Here is a 19,818-nt window from a genome sequence, read left to right as displayed (position 1 = left end):
CACTTATTACAATTCACCTTTACAATGGACGTTCTACCACATATAATATTTAACATAAACCCTCCAAGCAGGTTTGAATTGTGCTAAAGAAGCTATCTCAAAGAATACCAAATGGCCCCATTCTGCCTTTTATGTATGTAGAAGTGATTTCTTTTTACAAAAGAATCTATGCAAACCCCTCAATATAGTATACATGCACTTGTGTGCTCTATCAGAGAAAATACCCAAAAATTCCTTGAGATGAATTTTACCGCCAGATTCAAGTCACATGCCCCGTTACAAAGACATACCAGGAATCTGATATATCTATAGTATTCACAGATGCAGATATATATTTATGGGGCTCTGCATAAATCAAATGCCTATGAATAAAACATCATTTAACTCTACAGGAATTCAATTCCAATTTCAGAAGTAGAGTATCACTAAATCCCTCACCACTGTTGAAAAAAGAAAGCAAAAAAGAAACACTTCTCAATAATAATTTCTTTAATATATTATATTCAAGTTTTTAATCAATGTCCAATCAACTTCAGCCTAATGTTTATTTTCAGACACAAAAATGAAGGTAATAAGGGTTTTCTAAATGTCCAATTTTTAGTATAACCTGGTAGGTGTGCCACTTTCCACTCCGATGGATGGAAACATACAGCGCGACAAAGCATGCTTCCACTGAGACAAGAAAATACCTAGACCACAGTATTTGAAGTCAAATGATATAACCCCCCAATCCTCCATTTCTACTGCATGAAAGAAAACTGTTCAACATCTCATCAAATAGCTGAAACCTTCAAGCACCTACAAATGTTCTGATCAAAAGATCGTCTTTGCTGTTGAACCAAGAAGATACTCGGGATCCATGATCGATACCAATATTCCAAATCAAACAGAAGATTGATTATAAAACCCAACCGAAGTCAACACTTTCATACTCAGCCAGTGACATGGAGGCAATAACGCGACGCAAAAAGAAATCATGTAGTAACAAGGCCTGGTTTGAAAACCTCTTTAGCAGTGATTGGGAAGAGAAAAAGGTTGGTACCCACCTGGGATCTTTCTGAATGCTATCGATGGACGGGGATCTGGCCAAGGTGCCTTCGGGAGGGAGGGCAGGGCCGGATTTGCTGTACGGAGACTCGACGGAAGGACAATACTGCAGCTGCCGGTAGGGGTCCGCGTAGCTGGAGGCTGGGCCGGCGGCGTAGCTGGCCCTCTGGAAGGTGGCCACGGCAGCGCTCTGCGGGCCATGCTGGCTGCCTGTGCGCTGCAAGGGGACGGAGTCGACACCGGGGGAAGACGGGGCTAGGACAGGAAAGTAGGGACAAAGTAAAAAATTGAGGACCTGCTCACAGAAACGGTTAACCAGGTCTAGGCAGGGGGGAAAATTACACACATACAAAAACAAAAAAAACAAGGGTTTGAAAGAATAAAAAAAAAAATTCTGTCATATTTGAACTAACACATTCGATGTTACCCATTAAAGTGATAATTAGCATGCTATTTCAGGAATAAACCTTTCCACTCTAGGGCGAAAACGCATCTGCGGTGTGTTTGCTGCTTACCAACCTCCACGAGGTTTGTTAATCGGAAATGTAAACCGTGCGGAGCTAAAACCCAGAAGAAATGTAAGGAACATCTTCTAAGGAATCATGTACAGTGACTTCTTTACTGTTTAGGTTGAGAAAACTCAGAAAGTGCTCGCTCAGGTGATGTTACGTTAATTCTATTCAGGGTGTGGAAGAAATTTAGTAATGTGGTTAATTTCTCCTAAATAAAAGAAAATAAGGCAACGTGAGAGGATGTGTATGCATGGGGGTGGAGGTGGACACAGGTCCATAGTTAGTACTCGAGCATTAAAAGCAGGACTGTCCTAGTTCTTGTAAAGTTTAACAAACACCCACAGGAGTTTTATATGCCTCTTTCTCAAGTTGAGCTGTCATAGTAACAAATACATTTGGTGAAGGGTGGGCACGGGAGAGGAGATGAAGACCTGTCCAACTGCAACACAAACAAAATAAGAAGCTGACTTGGCTTTTCCAGAAGTATTTGCATCTTTTCAATACGCTAAATTGTTTGGAGAAGATTTGACACCAGTTACTAAAATTGGTTTGACTATTTCCAAACTGAATTTCAGTTTTTTGTTTCCTTCCTGGGTTCTTTGGAGTTTGTTTCCTGTCATTATTTTTATCTGGTTCTCAAAAATACTTGACGTCTAAGGTTTAGTTGACATATAAAATGAAAATAGCATCTTCCATATTAATAGAATGCGACCTGTTATTAATTGTTGTGATATTTAGCCATGATCAATATTAGATAGCACCTTTACTTTCTAGCATTGTAGATCGGAATATATCCCCAATACAGCCAGTGTCTAGATAAGGCCTTTTACCATGCAAGCTCTACGTGGAATTAGTTTCCGATTACGAATCACACCCCACAACTCGGACTTTCTGAGAGCTTCATAGTGGATGGTGATAGAGCTTATTTTATCCTCTCTCTCATTAGAAGACATATGTGAAATCAAATACAAAAGAAATTATGTCACATTGAGGAAACAATGTTAATGTTAAAAGTTAAGGATATCCTGTCGAAATGACAAAAAGTTTCAAAGTGAACTGGAGAAACATATCCTAATATGAGAGCTGATTTTAACAGAGTTCAGGGCTTCTCATTCCAATGAACTTTTAACACTTAATCTTATAATAACCAAAATTAGGAGACTAGGCACTGTGACATGGTGAAGACCAGAAAAATATTTAAGAAAACTTTCTAAACAAAAAGTGCAGATTTTCCCAGAAGAGCAGTATTTTGAAATGATGAGGGCTGCCCTGATGGATTAAGTTTCAAAGTCATTGGATTAGACTAATAAACATTAAGTTCACAACCAGAAAATCTGTCTTACGTCTTTAGGCAATTTATGGAGCATTTAGATTGTCTCCAAAATTTTACAAGCATGTCTAATTAAAATTCATGTTTTAAAATTTATGAACAATGTGCCTTATGTCATGGGGACAGGGGTTAAATTCAGGCCAGGCATAACCATGCTCTTGGAAGAACAAATGCAAAGAGGTAAACAAAATTTCATTTTCTAGAAGAGTTGTGAAAAGCCAGCCAGCAAATCAAGGGCAAACGGGGAAAACTAACTATAACCTGACATTTTTCAGATAAATGCATGTTTTCCATTCAGGAACTAAATATCTGCACTTAAGCTTGCTGAAAAGGGTTACTAATATCAGAAAAAAATCCTTTTCTATGCAAAATTATTTGTTATCAGTACATTAGATATAGCGATTAACAGGAAGGGAGGGCAAAATGGCAGAGATCAGGATTTAATAATGAAACGTGAAGAAACACTCTTGTTAAAAAAATGATAATATATTGGGTTTCCCTGGTGGCGCAGCGGTTGAGAGTCCGCCTGCCATGCCCCGGTCCGGGAGGATCCCACATGCCGCGGAGCGGCTGGGCCCGTGAGCCATGGCCGCTGAGCCTGCGCGCCCGGAGCCTGTGCTCCGCAACGGGAGAGGCCACAACAGTGAGAGGCCCGCGTGCCGCAAAAAAAAAAAAAGACAAAATAGGTAAGGGAAACAAGCTAACTAGCCACACCAGAAACTCTCAAAGGACTATAAATTTAAAAAGAATAGGGACTTCCCTGGTGGTCCAGTGGTTAGGACTCCACCCTTCCAATGCAGGGAGCACAGGTTTGATCCTGGTCGGGGAACTAAGATCTTACAAGCCACGTGGCACGGCCAGGAAAAAGGGGGGAAAATAAAAAGCATTAAAAAAAAAAAAGAATATAGTATAACGAGGAGTTTAAGAAAAGCAATCCCTTGGGCCTCCCTGGTGGCGCAGTGGTTGAGAGTCCCCCTGCCAATGCAGGGAACGTGGGTTCGTGCCCTGGTCCGGGAAGATCCCACATGCCGCGGAGCGGCTGGGCCCGTGAGCCATGGCCGCTGAGCCTGCACATCCGGAGCCTGTGCTCCGCAATGGGAGAGGCCACAGCAGTGAGAGGCCCGCGTACCGCAAAAAAAAAGAAAACAAACAAACAAAAAAAAACAAAGCGAGTGGACTATGAAATTTAAGACGGGTAAACAACTTCCAGAAAGATCATATTTGAAAAAAAAAAAATCGCAATCACATTTCTGTCACTTGACAAATGGCCTTTCAGAAGTATCATTCCTGAAGCCATAAGTTTCAACTTTTTTAGGTCACAATAAATAGAGTACCCGATGAGAATTTCAAAATATAAAATTAGAACTCAAACTGATACTGTCAAATTCAAATAAATTAGAGACTGATCAATGCAAGGAAAATAATGCAAAGTAGCAATTCAAATGGGGAGAAAAATACACTATTTTAAAGGGTAGGTTATATGATCATATAGAAGAAAATGCATGAGAAACGAAGAGATCTCAAACTAGCCATCGGTAATGTAACAATGTAATACTTTCTATTTTTTTAAGCATGAGGTAAAAGACTGATTTCAACACGTTAAAACTGATTTCTCCCTTTTTGCCTTGCCTGTTCAGACTGCGGTGTGTTTGATGCAGACTGTGGCTCTCTATTAATACAGATAAGCCGATACCTCTCACACGATTAAAAGACTTTTCTTTAACACAAATTTTCCCTTAATTTCTGTCCTGTTATACTCGGTTGGCCAAAAAGTACGTTCGGGTTGTTTATAAGATGGTACGGAGGAACCCGAAATGACGTTATGGCCTACGTTTTCTCTCATTTGAGTTTTAGAGCTCAGTTGACCAAATCACCCACCTTGGAGGATTACTCTATTCAACTGAACTTTCTTATGGCAAACATTTGAAGTAAAAGGTGCTTTATCAGCTCTGTAAACACTCCTCTCTCTTTTCACCTGCTCTGCAAACAGCCCCTTCTCCCCTCAATAAGCTCTTCCAACTCAATGAATCACACTGCTGGTCTCCTTGGGGAGAGTTTAAAAGTAGCCTCTTCAGCAGTTGACCTGATACTTCGCCTTTTCACGCTGCTCATGAAATTATCTGTTTTCCGAAGAGCTACACAAATGAAGGTCTAGTGCGTAAAGGGGGAAAAAAAATAGATGTTTTATGTGTTGTATTTTGTTTGAAAGAAGGGAAGGGAGATCCTTTTTAATAAAAGCAAACATTCTATTTTGATGAGGATAGATGGTTACATGCATTATTTACTGACAATGGAAAAAAAGGAGAACAGAATAAAATACAAGACTCTGGCACATGAAGAAACTTGGGAGATGGAATATAAAGTAGGGTTCAACAGAAGAAAGAAAAAACATTTATTTTTGTTTTCATATTATTTATCTTTGCTTTTATATATATTTGTACATAGAGAGATATGAAAACATAAAATACTTTTACACATGTTATAAAATACAAAGTAAGCAAACAATAAGCTGATTAAATAGCATTCCTTCTGCAAGCTCAGAAAATAAAAATGGCTTAGGTGACAATGGATCCAAAAACATGGCCTATATACCTTTAAAGTTATTACTTAAATAATAACAACTCTATCATTTCAGGGATGAGGAACCTTCACCACCCAATCCACTATATTCTCAATAGTATTATCATCTAGAACTGAATTATACATGTCTTCCAATTTTCTGCACTCTGCACAGGTTGATCCAAGCTGAGCTCAATGGAAAAATATTCAAGGGTAAATTTAACATAATCTTTTAACTTCATATGTCATTATTTTTGTGGGGGGGAGGCATTTAATGCAGGCTTATTATTAGTGTTGATGTTGATTACTGGTGTTGATGTTGCTGTTTCTAAATGTTATCGACTGTTCCACCAGCAAACACTCTGTTCTCCTTCAGCCGTAATTACTTTGTATTTACACCATTTTAGGTGAATTGATATAGGTAAGCATCTGGAAGCTCTTCTTGGTTTTAAGATGATATTTATCACTGGGCTCATTAAAAATTTCCAGTTGGGTAATCATGCGCCCCTGACTTTTTAGATTTAAAAGAGGTAAAAATTTTAACTAAGAGGTTACGGAGGATCTAATTTGACTTACTCCAGTGGGAAGCAATCATTTTTACAATTTGAAGTAACAGCCTTTAATAAGTAATAAACTGTTAATATTACATCTTTTGTGGACTCAAAAGATGAATTTCATTGAAAATGTTATTTATATTTTATTGAAGAATAGCAATAAAATTTTATGAATGTGAAGGTTCTATGTCATCCCTCTATAACTTTACGAAGTATTGACTCTTACTGCAGAAAGTTAAGTTTTTTAAAAAATGCTTTCTCCATATGCGCAAATATTTTCATCCCATTCTTATTTCTTGTTATGTTGCAATATTTGTCAACCTCCTAAGGATATTTAGCAGGTTTTATCCTTGCAGCGTACCTACGCTAATTCATTCTTTATTAGAAGCTGACACATTCATCACAGAAAGCTTGTTTTCTCCACTCAGGATCACATTTATTCGAAAGGAAATGCATGTGACTATCAACCCAGCCGATGTTGGCCATTTTTGCTAGTTTAGAAAGATGTGTTTGGGGGGTTGTCAGAGTCAAGTATTTACGTTCATCAAAGGACTCCTAAGTTGACAGTCATTGATATGTTTGAGCTTGAAATAAAAATCTGTGTCATCTTGATAGACTTTAGCATGAGCAAATCCATGAGAGTCACACGTTCTTTGTCTGGCTGTGTTCCTTATTATATAAGCTCTGTTTGGACAAGGCTTATCCCGGACAAAAGGTATATTCTATTTAAACCGACGCCCAGATTAAAAGTGTGCCTCTTTAAATTTTCATTGTGCAAGAAGTAAAGACTCAGACGTTGGGTGGATGGTCCTGGAAGAGCAGGTGGGGATATTAGCTCTACTGCCCCACTCACTGCTCAGTGGCCTGGTCTTCTGCTGCAGCCACAGCATCCTGTCTCCTTGCGCAGGGAGACAGCAGATGCATCTGATAAGAGGGTCCCCTCTGGGGAGCCCTGTTGAGTGGCGACCACTACGGATTCAGGAAGTGACCCTTTTATGTTCTCTCATGCTGCTAGATATATGGGGCCACCATGCTGGCTCCTGTCTCAGTCCTGTCCTGGTGCCCCTACGGGCAGCTTCTCTACTGTCTCTGCCACCCTACAAAGTCACAGCTGGGCCCAGGGAGGCTGGGGTGGTCATCCTCCAAGCCTGCTCCCTTCTGCTGGGACAGAGTGGGGGAAAAGGTCTGTGGTTCTTGTTGCCAACTAAAAGCTGGTACTTGCCACCTGCCTCTACAGGGATGAAATCACAAGCTGCTGCGACCGCTGACCTTCAACACCCCCTGAAAGGAGTTCGGGGTGGAGATGAGGAATGCTGCCCTCTGTGCTCTGGGTAAAACTGGCAGAACAGGTCTTCAGGTAGTTAGATACTTTCAGGGGAAGATTTTATGAGCCCACTTCCTGCATCTCCTCATATCTAGAAAAGCACTAAAATCATTAACGGTGACGTCTGCTCCTGGTGACTAGCAGAAACCTTCTGCAAAAAATATGTGCTTGATTGCATGTATTCCCCCTTCACCAAAATCACATCTATACTGACCTTCCCCCCTACCTCTTTGGACCAGTTCCTCAGAGCTATCTGAGATGCTGTCTCCCAGGCTATAGTCCTCATTTTGCCCCAAATAAAACAACTCACACCTCTCACGTTGTGCCTTTTTTTTTTTTCAGTTGACATTGTCCAGCACTGGCTGGGGTGCCCAAGCAGGAAGGTCAGAGCTAGGTCTGGGGTGCAGGCAGAAGACCCTCTTCAGACCATGCTCCCTGACACAGCCATGGCCCACAGAGTGCTGGCCCAGCTGAATAAAATCCGATTGATTTCTTGTGTCTGAGTTGTGAACCCTGTTGTATGTTTTACCATCCACCACCCTGGAGTGGGAGAGGGGAGAAGTGGGATTTGTCAACCCAGATTCTCTAACACGCACACAAATGTATACAAATGCATGTACGTAAGGCTCTGACATTATGGTTAGGAAGCTTTTTGGTTTGGGAAAGGCTCGAGGACCTTTTTGAACACCCAAAGGTAGACTGTGCTTCTTGTCTGAATCGGGATCTAAGTCAGTCTTCATAATAAAGTAACAAGGGTGAGAGGGTAACTATGGCGGCCAAGACGGAGGGATGGAAAAAAGATGGCGGTAGGTTGGGTATAGGGGGAGAAGCTAACTGAGAAATCGCCTTTGGAGGGGAAGTTTAGGGAGCTTCAATCTGTCTCATCTTCGAGGACTACAGCTGTTTCCTGCTCTTCTCGGTATAGTCATCTCGGTGTATCTCTCAGCTCTAGCACAATCTATAACTCAGGATGGCCTTAGTGGTGTTTGGAAAGGGAGGCCCAGGGATGGGGTCAGCATGGGCCTGAACAGGGATGGGAGAGAAGAGTGGCCACGGGAGATAATGCCCGGGACCCTGAGGCAGGTGGAAGCAGAGCTGAAGCACTGAGCGACCAAGAGTGGGTACTATTCCACAGCCCCACTCCCTGCTGAGAAACTAAAGGATGACCTGGGAGAGCGGCAGGAATCGTATATAGTGCAATCTTGAGTTACATGTTATCTAGGAAAGAAACGACAGTATGTTGTTCTGTGCTTTTTTTTTTTTTTACAGTTAAGGTCATTTTAATTTTGCAATTGTATAAAGAGGAGGGGAGTGTTTTTTCCCAGTTTTTCCTGTGAGAGGAAAATACATATTAGTAAGTAAAATTATTTCAGTTTAGTTGAATTTGTGCCAAATCTAAGCAAGTGAGTCAGGCATCCAAGAAACTAATTTGAATGGCTGACCTTTCAAAGGAGTTACTTTTGAGCCTCTGAGTCCAGTGTCACCAGTTGAGGGATGTCCTTTTCTCTTTTGTAATGATCCTGCTTGCTTAATTTTGAATATGTTCTATTTTTTTGGTGCTTTTCTTAATACTCTGTCTTCATTTTTGTCTGGAATATTCATTTAGCCTTTAATATATTACCTTCCTTTACCAGTTATTTTGTCCTATTTTAGGTCCTTCTCTGAAACTAAAATGAGCATGTGTGAAGACAAAGTTGGTTTAAGCTTCTTTGGACCTGAAGCCCATCGAGCACGTGCTTTGTTTTCAACACAGGACACAGGAAATCCTCACGCTCTCTAGATGAAAATGGGTATATATTTATTTTTATAGTTATTTATTTATTTTTGCAGTACGCGGGCCTCTCACTGCTGTGGCCTCTCCCGTTGTGGAGCACAGGCTCCGGACGCGCAGGCTCAGCGGCCATGGCTCACGGGCCCAGCCGCTCCGCGGCATGTGGGATCCTCCCGGACCGGGGCACGAACCCGTGTCCCCTGCATCGGCAGGCGGACTCTCAACCACTGTGCCAACAGAGAAGCCCTTTATTTTGTTTTTGAATGATGATTTTTACAAATGCAGGGTCAACCAAGATGACTGTTAAGAGCCCAGGTCCCAGGGCAAAACTGCCTGGGTGTGAAGCTTTAAAGACTGGCTCCATACCACCTGTGTGACCTTGGGCAGATTACTCAACATCTCTGTGCCTCAGTATTCTGATTCGTAAAGTGAGCATCAAAATAGCATCTCTTTCATAGGGCGGTTCTGAGGATTAGTAAATACGTTCAAAGCATTGAGAACCATGGCTGAAAGTGGCAGACATGTTATATGCTTTGTCATCCTGTCTCACCTGCTTGATGCTATGGCACCACCTAGTAATTGCCAAATTGTTAAGGCCAATACACTTGACTTCACTCCCAAGTGGGGATTCCCTCAAGAGCAGCAGGTGGCCTTCAATTCCCCTGCCCCACTCTCCTGGAAGTATCCTCTGGAAATGCTCTACAGATGGAACTGAAGGACCTCCGGCCAGTGGCCTTACTTCACAGCAGAGAGGTAAGGCTGAAGAGCTGCCTTGGCCACCCATCTGAGCCAAAAGCCAGTGACCCCGGAACAGTTCAGGTCTAACAGGCCTCGTAAGAACCTGTCCTCTTCTCCCAAGGAATTAGGGTATTTGCTCTGACTCTGGACGCTTCTTAAAAGTCTGTACCAGTGGTGGCACGAAGTGTGGGGTGTGTATAGCACAGAGGATGTGAAAAATAACCCTCTGGTTATAGAAAAGCAATCTTTTTTTTTTTTTACTTTATTTTTTTGGTTGCACCGCATGGCTTGTGGGATCTTAGTTCCCCGATCAGGGATCGAACCGGGGCCCCCGACAGTGAGAGCATGGTGTCCTAACCACTGGACCGCCAGGGAATTCCTGGGAAAGCAATCTTAAAATGTTTCTTTATTGAAGTTTAATCTTGCCTTTACTAGATATAATTTAATACTATTGTATAATATGTATGCAATTTATAAGTGAGAGATATATACCCGTATTAAAAGCATTTTCTCAAACATGTGGGTTCTGATAGAGACAGTTCCTGGAGGTGCAGGGTTAGCTGGGAAAGGGTAAGGACTTGAAATGAATTCAGGATAGAAATAGGGAGTAACCTGAGCAGGGGTGAGGGAGAGAGGGCTTGTGGCTTTATGCTTAGGAGCTGGAGAGGTGGCTTCTCCCCACCTGTCCCCAAGAGACCACTCATGGACTTCTGTAAATTTCCATAGTGTTGTGGAAATCAGCATATTTCCTCAAAAGTGCCTCAAGTTCAAAGATGCGGGCAGGAAGGGTGTCTTGGGCATCTGGATGGCACACCTCAACAGATCTCGGCCAGGACAGAGGTTACTATTAGTGGGAAAGGGCTGGACAAACAGATTGTCCCCTCTGAAGCACTCAGAGGACACTCCTGCCTTCTCTCACAGGAGAGATAGGAGAAAAACACTCATTTATTCATTCAGCCTGGTTCTCCACTGATGGCTTAGAATGGGGGTCAGCAAACTTCTGTAAAGTGCCAGTAAGTAAGTATTCTCAGCTTAACCAACCATATGGTCTCTGTCACTATTCAACTGGGCTGCTGCAGGGTGACAGCAACTACAGATGATCTGGAAACAAAAGGGTGGGGCTGTATTCCAATAAATGTTTATGGACTCCGCAATTTGGATTTCATATGACTTTTACATATCCCCAAATATTATCCATCTTTTGACTGCAAACCATTTAAAAATGTGATAATCGTTTTTAACACGCAAGTACTACTACCACAGGTGACGAGCTGGATTTAGACTGTGAGCCATCGTTTGCCAACCCTTGGCTTAGAGAAAACACTACTTTTGTTGTCGTCATTGTTTTTTGTTGTTGTTGTTAAGTGTGAACATCAGTCCTGTTCCTTAATTTGAGATCGATGAATGAAATATTTTTTTTCCTATTGTAGCTAATTTTTCATTAAACCTCCAGAAGTTTATCAACGAGAGCTAATTCTAAAAGCCTATGAATATGGAACAGAGAATCAACATAATCCCTTTTGTTGTCAGTTTTTCTTCAAGTTAGATATTGAATGTCACCGAGATTGTTATCTTTGTCTTTTATAAGGAGTGGGTGGAAATAAAATTACCCTAGTTAATAATATGCAACAAGCTAAATGTTAAAATAGCCCAGCCTCAGACTGGAGTAGATTTAGCAGGCTGAAGGTGAGAGAAACTCTGACAGAAGAATAAATGGGTATTCTTTCTACCTAAACTAAGATATGTACTATTAACACTGGATGGCATTTATAACGTCAAGAGTAAAATCAAGGAGTATTTTGTGCTTTTCTTCCTATGATGCAGTGAAATACTGAAATGTAAATATCAATAATCAGCTAGAAAAGCAACGTAGCTTGCCTGGATTTCAAAACATATAAGTTAGTATCACAATGAAGTTTAACAAAATTGCTATGATCTACTTCTTGGGAACTGGAAGTTACAACAGTCTGAAGATGAAGTGCCCGGTGCCAAGGCCTGGACCAGAGCTTCCGCATCCCCATACCTCGGCCCCTGCCCGGGATGATAATGTGTATCATTAGAAATGAAGGAGACAGCTCTACTGTCTGCAAACCGGCAGTATAATGTTTTCTAAGCTAACTTAGCCATGGGAGGCTTTAGAGGAAGTGCAATTCTCAGTATCTTCTTAATGATATTGATTTTACAGTTAAGATAAGTATGCTCTAGCACATTTAATCATGACATTTGACCAGTTATTTTGCAAATGGCTTCATGTTCTGGAAAACACTTGTCCTTCTTCACATGGCCTAAGGCTGTGTCAAGTTAAAATATATATTTAATCCAGGAAAGCTATACAGTTGAACGAACCATATGCAATTGCCAATAACTGACTTTTCAGAAATAATTTCATAGGATTCAACCTAATAGTGTGCATGAAATAAGTTCTCAGTTGGCTTTACAAAATATGCTACATTTTTTAGTAAATATGCTTCCTTCCCACCAAGCTTGCCAAACAGGTAGACTGTGTCATTAAAAAAAAACACAGCGGGCTTCCCTGGTGGCGCAGTGGTTGAGAGTCTGCCTGCTGATGCAGGGGACACAGGTTCGTGCCCCGGTCTGGGAAGATCCCACATGCCGCGGAGCGGCTGGGCCCGTGAGCCATGGCCACTGAGCCTGCGCGTCCGGAGCCTGTGCTCCGCAACGGGAGAGGCCGCAACAGTGAGAGGCCCGCATACCGCAAAAAAAAAAAAACAAGAAAAAAAAAAAAAACACAGCATGAGGCATATGCCTTTATATGTCCTGTACAGTGACTGTGCTTTCCTAAAGTAGTTATATTCATTAAATACGTTAATAGTGATGTACAAAAAATTGGTACTGCTTCCTTCGATTTGCCTGTGTGACAAAATGAGCTGACAACCCCCCTGTACTTATTTCATTTACAATCTACTCAGGGAGCTAAAGTGGAGTCATATTTAGTTTCTATCCTCATCACAAACATTAACGAGAGAAGCAGGTATATCATAATGCTTCTGAGGAAACAGGACATACACGCACGCGCACACACACACACACACACACACACACACACACACACCCCTTTCACAAGGGAGTGTTCTTTAAGCTTCCAAGCAGGCCCACCCCTCTGTGGACAGGCCCCCCTAAGTGGACAAGCCACCTCTGTGGACAGGCCTCACTCTGTGGACAAGCCACCCCTCTGTGGACAGACCCCCGTCTGTGGACAGGCCCCCGTCTGTGGACAAGCCTGTGGACAGGCCACTCCACTGTGGACAGGCCCACCCTCTGTGGACAGGCCCGCCCCTTTGTGGACAGGCCCACCCCTCTGTGGACAGGCCCGCCCTCTGTGGACAGGCCCACCCTCTGTGGACAGGTCCGCCCTCTGTGGACAGGCCCGCCCTCTGTGGACAGGTCCCCCACCCCTCTGTGGACAGGCCCACCCTCTGTGGACAGGCCCGCCCTCTGTGGACAGGCCCACCCTCTGTGGACAGGTCCGCCCTCTGTGGACAGGCCCACCCTCTGTGGACAGGCCCGCCCTCTGTGGACAGGCCCGCCCTCTGTGGACAGGTCCCCCACCGGGGTCCTGAATACACACCTGTGCTCGTGCGGTACGTGCCCGTGTGTGCTGGCGGCAGAGGGTCCCCCTGGCTCTGGCTGAGACTCCTCATGGGGGGCTTCTGATAGACGCGGTCTTCATAGATGGGGTCTATGTGGTGCTCTGGGGACTGCAGGGCTCGCAGCTCCGGGCCCAGGTGGCCGTGCTGGCTGCTGTATGAGGCCCGGGACCCAGCTGAAAGGAATGGACAAGGAGACAGTAAGACCCAACTGACATTCAAACAGAACTTGTTTTAACCAAGACATATTTGAATCTGGGGGGGCAGGAATGTTGAACTCTGCAGAAAATCAGATGAACGGCAGGAAGAGGTTAAGCTGATCAGCTTATCTGCATCACCCAGCTGCCTTGCTTTGCGCCCAAACCTGATCTCTGTATAAGGATGATAATGATTCTGAGATAAATGCCCATTGAACAGGGCCAGTGAAACAGCATCTTTCCCAGCCTAACGAATGTAACAGGTTTCTTCATTAAAGAGATCAGTCAGACTGAAGTCAAACCTAAAAAACTCTTATTATCCCTTAGTCCTTGCACCTGAAATTTTACGACAGGCATTCTTATTTAAAACGATGAGCAAATGCATAAGCCGTGGTGGCAAGCCATCTTGATGTTGTTCCTGAAAAATGGACCAGAATTTGTTCTCTCATCAGCAGTTTTTCCCTGGACAATGAATGAACCAAAATGTTCGGACTTACAGTAGTCTAACTCCCTGAGAGAAGCAGATTTTAAAGAAAAAGGTTTTCAAGTTACGTTTTCCTTTACTCTTACCCTCCAAATGGAAGGATCTGCGTTTAGTCTACCTTCCTCTGAAACAGTTCAAATGGTTGCCACAAACTGGTTTAATTTATAAATCGAGGCTACATAGCATTTGCCTGTAGTGGTCGTAAATCCTTATTTGTGTCTTTTTTTTTTTTTCTTTTCTTTCTTGCACTGTATAGGAAGAGGTGTGGCTTTGAAGCAGTGCTGTGGGACAGGGAATCTCTGCGCAAGAGGAAACACTCTCATGAGGGTTAAGAGCTTGAGTTGACACACGAAAAAGAAGATGTTGACTGAGAGCGAATATTTCGTCCGAGGGAAAGCCAGAGTCACAGGAGTAGACATGCCAGGAGAATCATCTCCATGGGGACAGATGGAGTGGAGGACATCTAGGGACAGTGAAGGGGCATCAAGGAGAGATGGTTATCTAACAATGGTGAGTACAGGACACACACAAAACCCAAACAAGGCTACAGATGATTTTAGCAAAGACCCTTCAGCTAACTCTCCAACGCTAATAACCCGCATGGCACGCTGGGATTTAACTGTCAACTGCCTTTGAATCGTCCCAACTGGGAGCCCTCCATTCCAGCTTAAAGTTAGAGGGAGTTGCAATTCCTTGATTTTGGTAGTGTTTGTGGACACTTCTCCCTCTGTCCTGTTGCTTTCCGGCCTTCACCGGTGGCCACCTTAAAGCCAACATCTTCAGTGCTCAGTGATTGGGCTGCTTCCTCAGAATGATCTAACCCCAAAGATTTTGATATTCTTGTCTAGTATATTTGAGGACAAAGCCATGCAAAAGTTTTGAAATTGCCAACAGATAAATGTTTTACTGGTTTATTTTACACAGGCTGCTTTATATTTAAATCAACAGAATAGAGCAATTCTGAAGGAGTGGGGGCAGTGCTAAGACTTCTATGAATTCGGTCTGGATAACAAACACTGAATGCTTTGAGGAAGGGAAGGGAATCAAGTGCGCAAGTTCCTTACCTTTCCCTTTGCTAGTAATTAAATAAGTTCTGATTTAGAGAGCGTTCAGATGAGTGATAGATTCAAAATAACTGTTTTACATAATTAGGTTCATTGCATCTGATTTATCAAATGCCAACATCACACTGAATATTATCACATGCTTATATCTTCCAGGAATCTATTTAAGTACGATACGCCTTGAGTTCCTGCTGTCAGTTCTTTCTACCTCTGAAGGTTTTGATAATATTGCCAAGGACTTACAAGTGTAAAAAACAAGGAAACAGTCATTACATCCAAATGTCATATAGTTAAATAAAAGTTATCCATCCCTGGTAGATTTAGAGATGTAACTTTATCACCATTCCTTGGTTCTAAGCAGCTAAAAATATCCAACAATGAACAGTAAAAGGACCTGCTGATCTTTTAAGTGGCGACATGAGCTGAGGGTATGTGTGAAAATCCTCTTCTTATAAGAATTTACTGGGCATTAGGAAATTTTTATTAGTATCATAAATCAGAAATTAATGGCCAAGGAGCAAGAATCTTAAGATAAAGCCTACCTCTGTGGATATCAGAATTTCTATGTGCTGGTATTCAGAAAAATGCAATAGTACAATTATTAAATATTTGAAGAGTATACTACACTTTTTTATTAGCATGCTTTTGACAGAACTGTAAGTTCACAGTATTTCCCTGTGGAGACACTTGTACAAAATACCTTTGCATATTTATGCATTATGCATAGAGCTAAGGCATTTTAAACCAAGCATTGTTTGCACTTCTTTTATCCACTGTGGTCAGGTTTTAGTTGCTCGTGGCTGGGTGGGCACAGTTAATGGGAAGAGAGACAGAACTAGGAGAAAAAAGAGGGGCAAGGAATTAAAGGCTAAAAGTGCAACTTCTGGAATTCATGCCCTCTACCACTCTTGCAAGAAAGAACATATCAGGCCCCTACTAACAAGGCCTGTTTTATTTTGGGCAATTTCAAGAAAAAAATAATCTCATACAACCTCTTCTCCAAATAGGCTCCAAAATTTCATGAGATGGTGTATACATTTGCTGATTCAACGAAAATACACTTTTCTTGATACACGCACCCCAGTGTTCATTGCAGCACTATTTACAATAGCCAGGACATGGAAGCAACCTAAATGTCCATCAACAGAGGAATGGATAAAGAAGATGTGGTGTATATATACAATAGAATATAACTCAGCCATAAAAAGGAATGAAATTGTGCCCTTTGAAGAGACGTGGATGGACCTAGATACTGTCATACAGAATGAAGTAAGTCAGAAAGAGAAAAGCAAATATCGTATATTAACACATATATGTAGAATCTAAAAAAATGGTATAGATGAACTTATTTGCAAAGCAGAAGTAGAGACACAGACGTAGAGAACAAACATATGGTCACCAAGGGGGGAAGTTGGGGGTGGGATGAATTGGGAGACTGGGATTGACATATATCCATTACTATGTATAAAACAGATAACTAATGAGAACTGACTGTATAACACAGGGAACTCTACTCAGTGCCTGTGGTGACCTAAATGGGAAGGAAATCCAAGGAAGAGGGGATATATGTATCCATGTGGCTGATTCACTTTGCTGCACAGCAGACACTAACACAACGTTGTAAAGCAACTATACTCCAATTTAAAAACAAGAAAAAAAAAAGAAAATATGCTTTTCTTTAGTAGTAATTTTCTTTTACCATCTAGTTCTATTTGACAGTGAGTTCTCAGCATTAACACTGGACTCAAAACACCACTAGTAAACATCTGCATCTTTGCCAGAAACTGGAACAATGTTAACAAGAAAAATTGCTGGAGAAACTCTGACTTCATTAAAATGTCACAGATGTCCAGGTCAATTATGTTGGTGGAGAACAATTCTGAGAGCCTCACCTGGACCAAGCTGAGGGCTCAGAACAGCAGTGTGACAAAGGGCAATGGAAACATGGATGGGTCCAAGAGAAAAGGGAAAGCAGAACCCATGGACCAGCCCAACCGCATCAACTGGTCCCCCGCCATTGCAGACCCAAGTCATGTAAGTATAATACCTGTGTCCAGACTTTATGACCAATTTCTGCCACAACGCTTACAGCATCCAATGTTAACCTTTCAATGCTATCATATGCTTTTACTCGTCCTACTTCTCCTCTCCAGAAGACAAAGTTTGGGTCTAGAGAGCCCAGGCCCTGGCAGTGTTCATATATATAGTATGTTTCTGAAATCAATGGGTTTTAAGACTCACATCTGAAGCATGAATGCTCAGCTTACAGGCTAAGAGAGGTTGTGATCCAGGAGGGCTGAAGGGTAGTGTAACAACCACATGGGTGCTCTGTGCAGGCCAGGCCCTCCTGCAGGTCCAGGAGCCCTGGAGGACTGGGAAGAACCTGCAAATTGATGTAGGAACAGGCTTGAGACATTTGCTGCACAAGAGCTACCATGTGTCCTAGGACCTCAGTCACTGGCCCACTGCAGCTAGGGCTGACTTGGAAGGATGTTCAGATGGCTCAGAACAGGTCACTCCTGGCCACTCAGCTGTGGTGCTGGTAATGGGAGGTGAGAGGAAAGGTTCAGTTCTGTGGCAGAGATGTGTAACCAAGCAGGACCCTATGGGGTCTTCCTGGGACAGACCCCTCCCCCCATGTCCTCTGCTGTAGCTCCTCTCTGAAGTACCTTGATAACAGTATCTGATGTACGCTTCCTGAGTTGTTTTACAGATGCTAAAACCACCACCAAATAGAAGAAATTAACTACTGGATGACCGTGAGCCCCGAGACCTACAGATGCCTAAGGATTGATAATGTTAACTGTCCTGTTACCTCACCATCAACCAATCAGAGAACTGTGCACAATCACATACCCTGTGACCCCCTCCCTCACCTGGCTTTTAAAAATGCTTTGCTGAAACCCTTCAGGGAGTTCGGGGTATCTTGAGCACAAGCCACCCATTCTCCTTGCTTGGCCTTGGCCCTGCAATAAACCTTTCTCTGATCCAATCATTGACGTTTGGGTTTGTCTCACTGTGCGTCGGGCACAGGAACTTGCATTGGGTAACAGATGGAGATATGGGCTCCAGGGGCTCAGAGGGCAGACTGGACCCTGGGGAGTAGAGGGGCCTAGACCTGGGACATCCCCTGGAGCTCTGTAGGTACCTTCACTCCAGCACCACCACTTACAAGAGCAACTCCTACACAGAAGTGTAAGCAGGTAGGTTAGGGAGTCCCTGGAGAAAGAGAACCAAGAATGGCTTTCTTGACAGAAGAGAACCCATTTTGGTCTAAGCCATTTTGTGATCTACGCCTGGCTACAGTGCTTGCCGTTGAACAGATCTCAGTAATTAGTGATCTTAAGGGAGGGGATGCAGAAACAAGGGAGGAGCATTCAAGAAACAACAGTGCAGCCTTGGGGCAGGGTCCTGGTTCCTTAAGGGATATACATAACAATATACCTTTGAGTTCTGCAGAAACTAAAACCCTCACTCCCGGTAGAGGATGGAAGGATGATGCTGACCTTCCTGACTTCAATCAGCTAAAGCTTGGCCTCTGTCAACCTGTGCCCCAATTCTATGCTGAATTCTCCTCTGCTCAAGCCCCCTCATGAATATGCATGGACCCTTAGCTTAAAACGTCCCCAATTTTGCTGTTTGGGGAGACTCTGCTTTGGCAAAGATCCCCTGTGTTCTCCTTATTCGCTGCAAGTAATAAATCTTTCCTCTCCCTGCTCTTTGGCTTGGTTGTGGCTATTGGCTCAACACCCACCAAGAAGTGAACCCAGTTTTCGGGGAACAGAAGCTTGAAAGCATGGCTGCCCCTCCAATTCTGCACACAAAAGGGGGCCTTAGGAGCACAGACGTATAATGTCCAACAGTTTGAAGTAAACTCAAATAGCATCTAAAGTAGTAATTCTACTGCTCTTTTCTTGTGTCATTTTTTTCCCAAACAAACTGAAATAGGGAGACATGATTTGGGCTCCAGATCTGTGTTTAACCAGCTGGGCAAATCAAGGCAAGTCATTGAACCTCTCTGAGCCCTGGTTATCTCTAGTGTAAAAATACAAATAATAGTTTGTGTTTGTATGACATGGCATTGTGGGAGGATCAAGGTCAGAGAAATCTGTGTGAAGGGCTCTGCAATTGATAAAGCAGCGTAAACATAGGTATTCTCACGTCACTCGATCTTAGAATCAAGAAATTGTTATCTCATGAAAATACATCTTTTGATTCTAAAACACAATCAAACACTGTAAGTTAAACTATCAAAATATCAAAAACAATTTAAGAGATTTAATTGTGAAATATTATAAATGGAAAAAAGCTGATAATTTTGTGAAATATTATTGGAAAATGTAAATTTTAAGGTTTTATTTTTTCTTAAAAAATTAATGTTGCTTTTTAATGGATAATTGTAAAGAATGAAGGAATGAATGAAGTTCAAAGGGAAAGAAATATTGAAAAAACCAAGAGAAGGTGAAATCCTTTTTAGAAAGGGATATGGCATAAATTAAACTTGCTGAGCGAAGATAGCAAACATCTGCTGATCCAGAAGGAAGCCAGCGATGGACCTGCAGGGAGTTCTTGACATGGAAAATAATTACAAAGCTGAAAGGGCAAAGTATCCTCACTGCATTGCTCGTCT

At 42.5% G+C, this 19,818-nt stretch overlaps 1 protein-coding gene across 2 annotated transcripts in view; it reads right to left on the bottom strand.

Moving 5' to 3' along the window:
• CTNND2 (catenin delta 2) overlaps nucleotides 1-19,818 on the bottom strand; it is a 944,584-nt gene that overhangs the window by 367,325 nt on the left and 557,441 nt on the right. For both annotated transcript variants that reach the window (XM_032628308.1, XM_032628309.1), the window contains 2 exons: nucleotides 13,425-13,619; nucleotides 1,047-1,302 (listed from right to left, as the gene is read on the bottom strand). In XM_032628308.1, coding sequence (XP_032484199.1) covers nucleotides 1,047-1,302; nucleotides 13,425-13,619 — 451 coding nt within the window. The remainder of the gene's footprint in view (nucleotides 1-1,046; nucleotides 1,303-13,424; nucleotides 13,620-19,818) is intronic.

The sequence above is a fragment of the Phocoena sinus genome, chromosome 3, assembly GCF_008692025.1.
Source record: "Phocoena sinus isolate mPhoSin1 chromosome 3, mPhoSin1.pri, whole genome shotgun sequence".
In the NCBI taxonomy this organism is placed as follows: Eukaryota; Metazoa; Chordata; class Mammalia; order Artiodactyla; family Phocoenidae; genus Phocoena; species Phocoena sinus.
The sequence above is the reverse complement of the archived record's forward strand: the minus strand, read 5'-3'. Positions and strand labels throughout refer to the sequence as shown.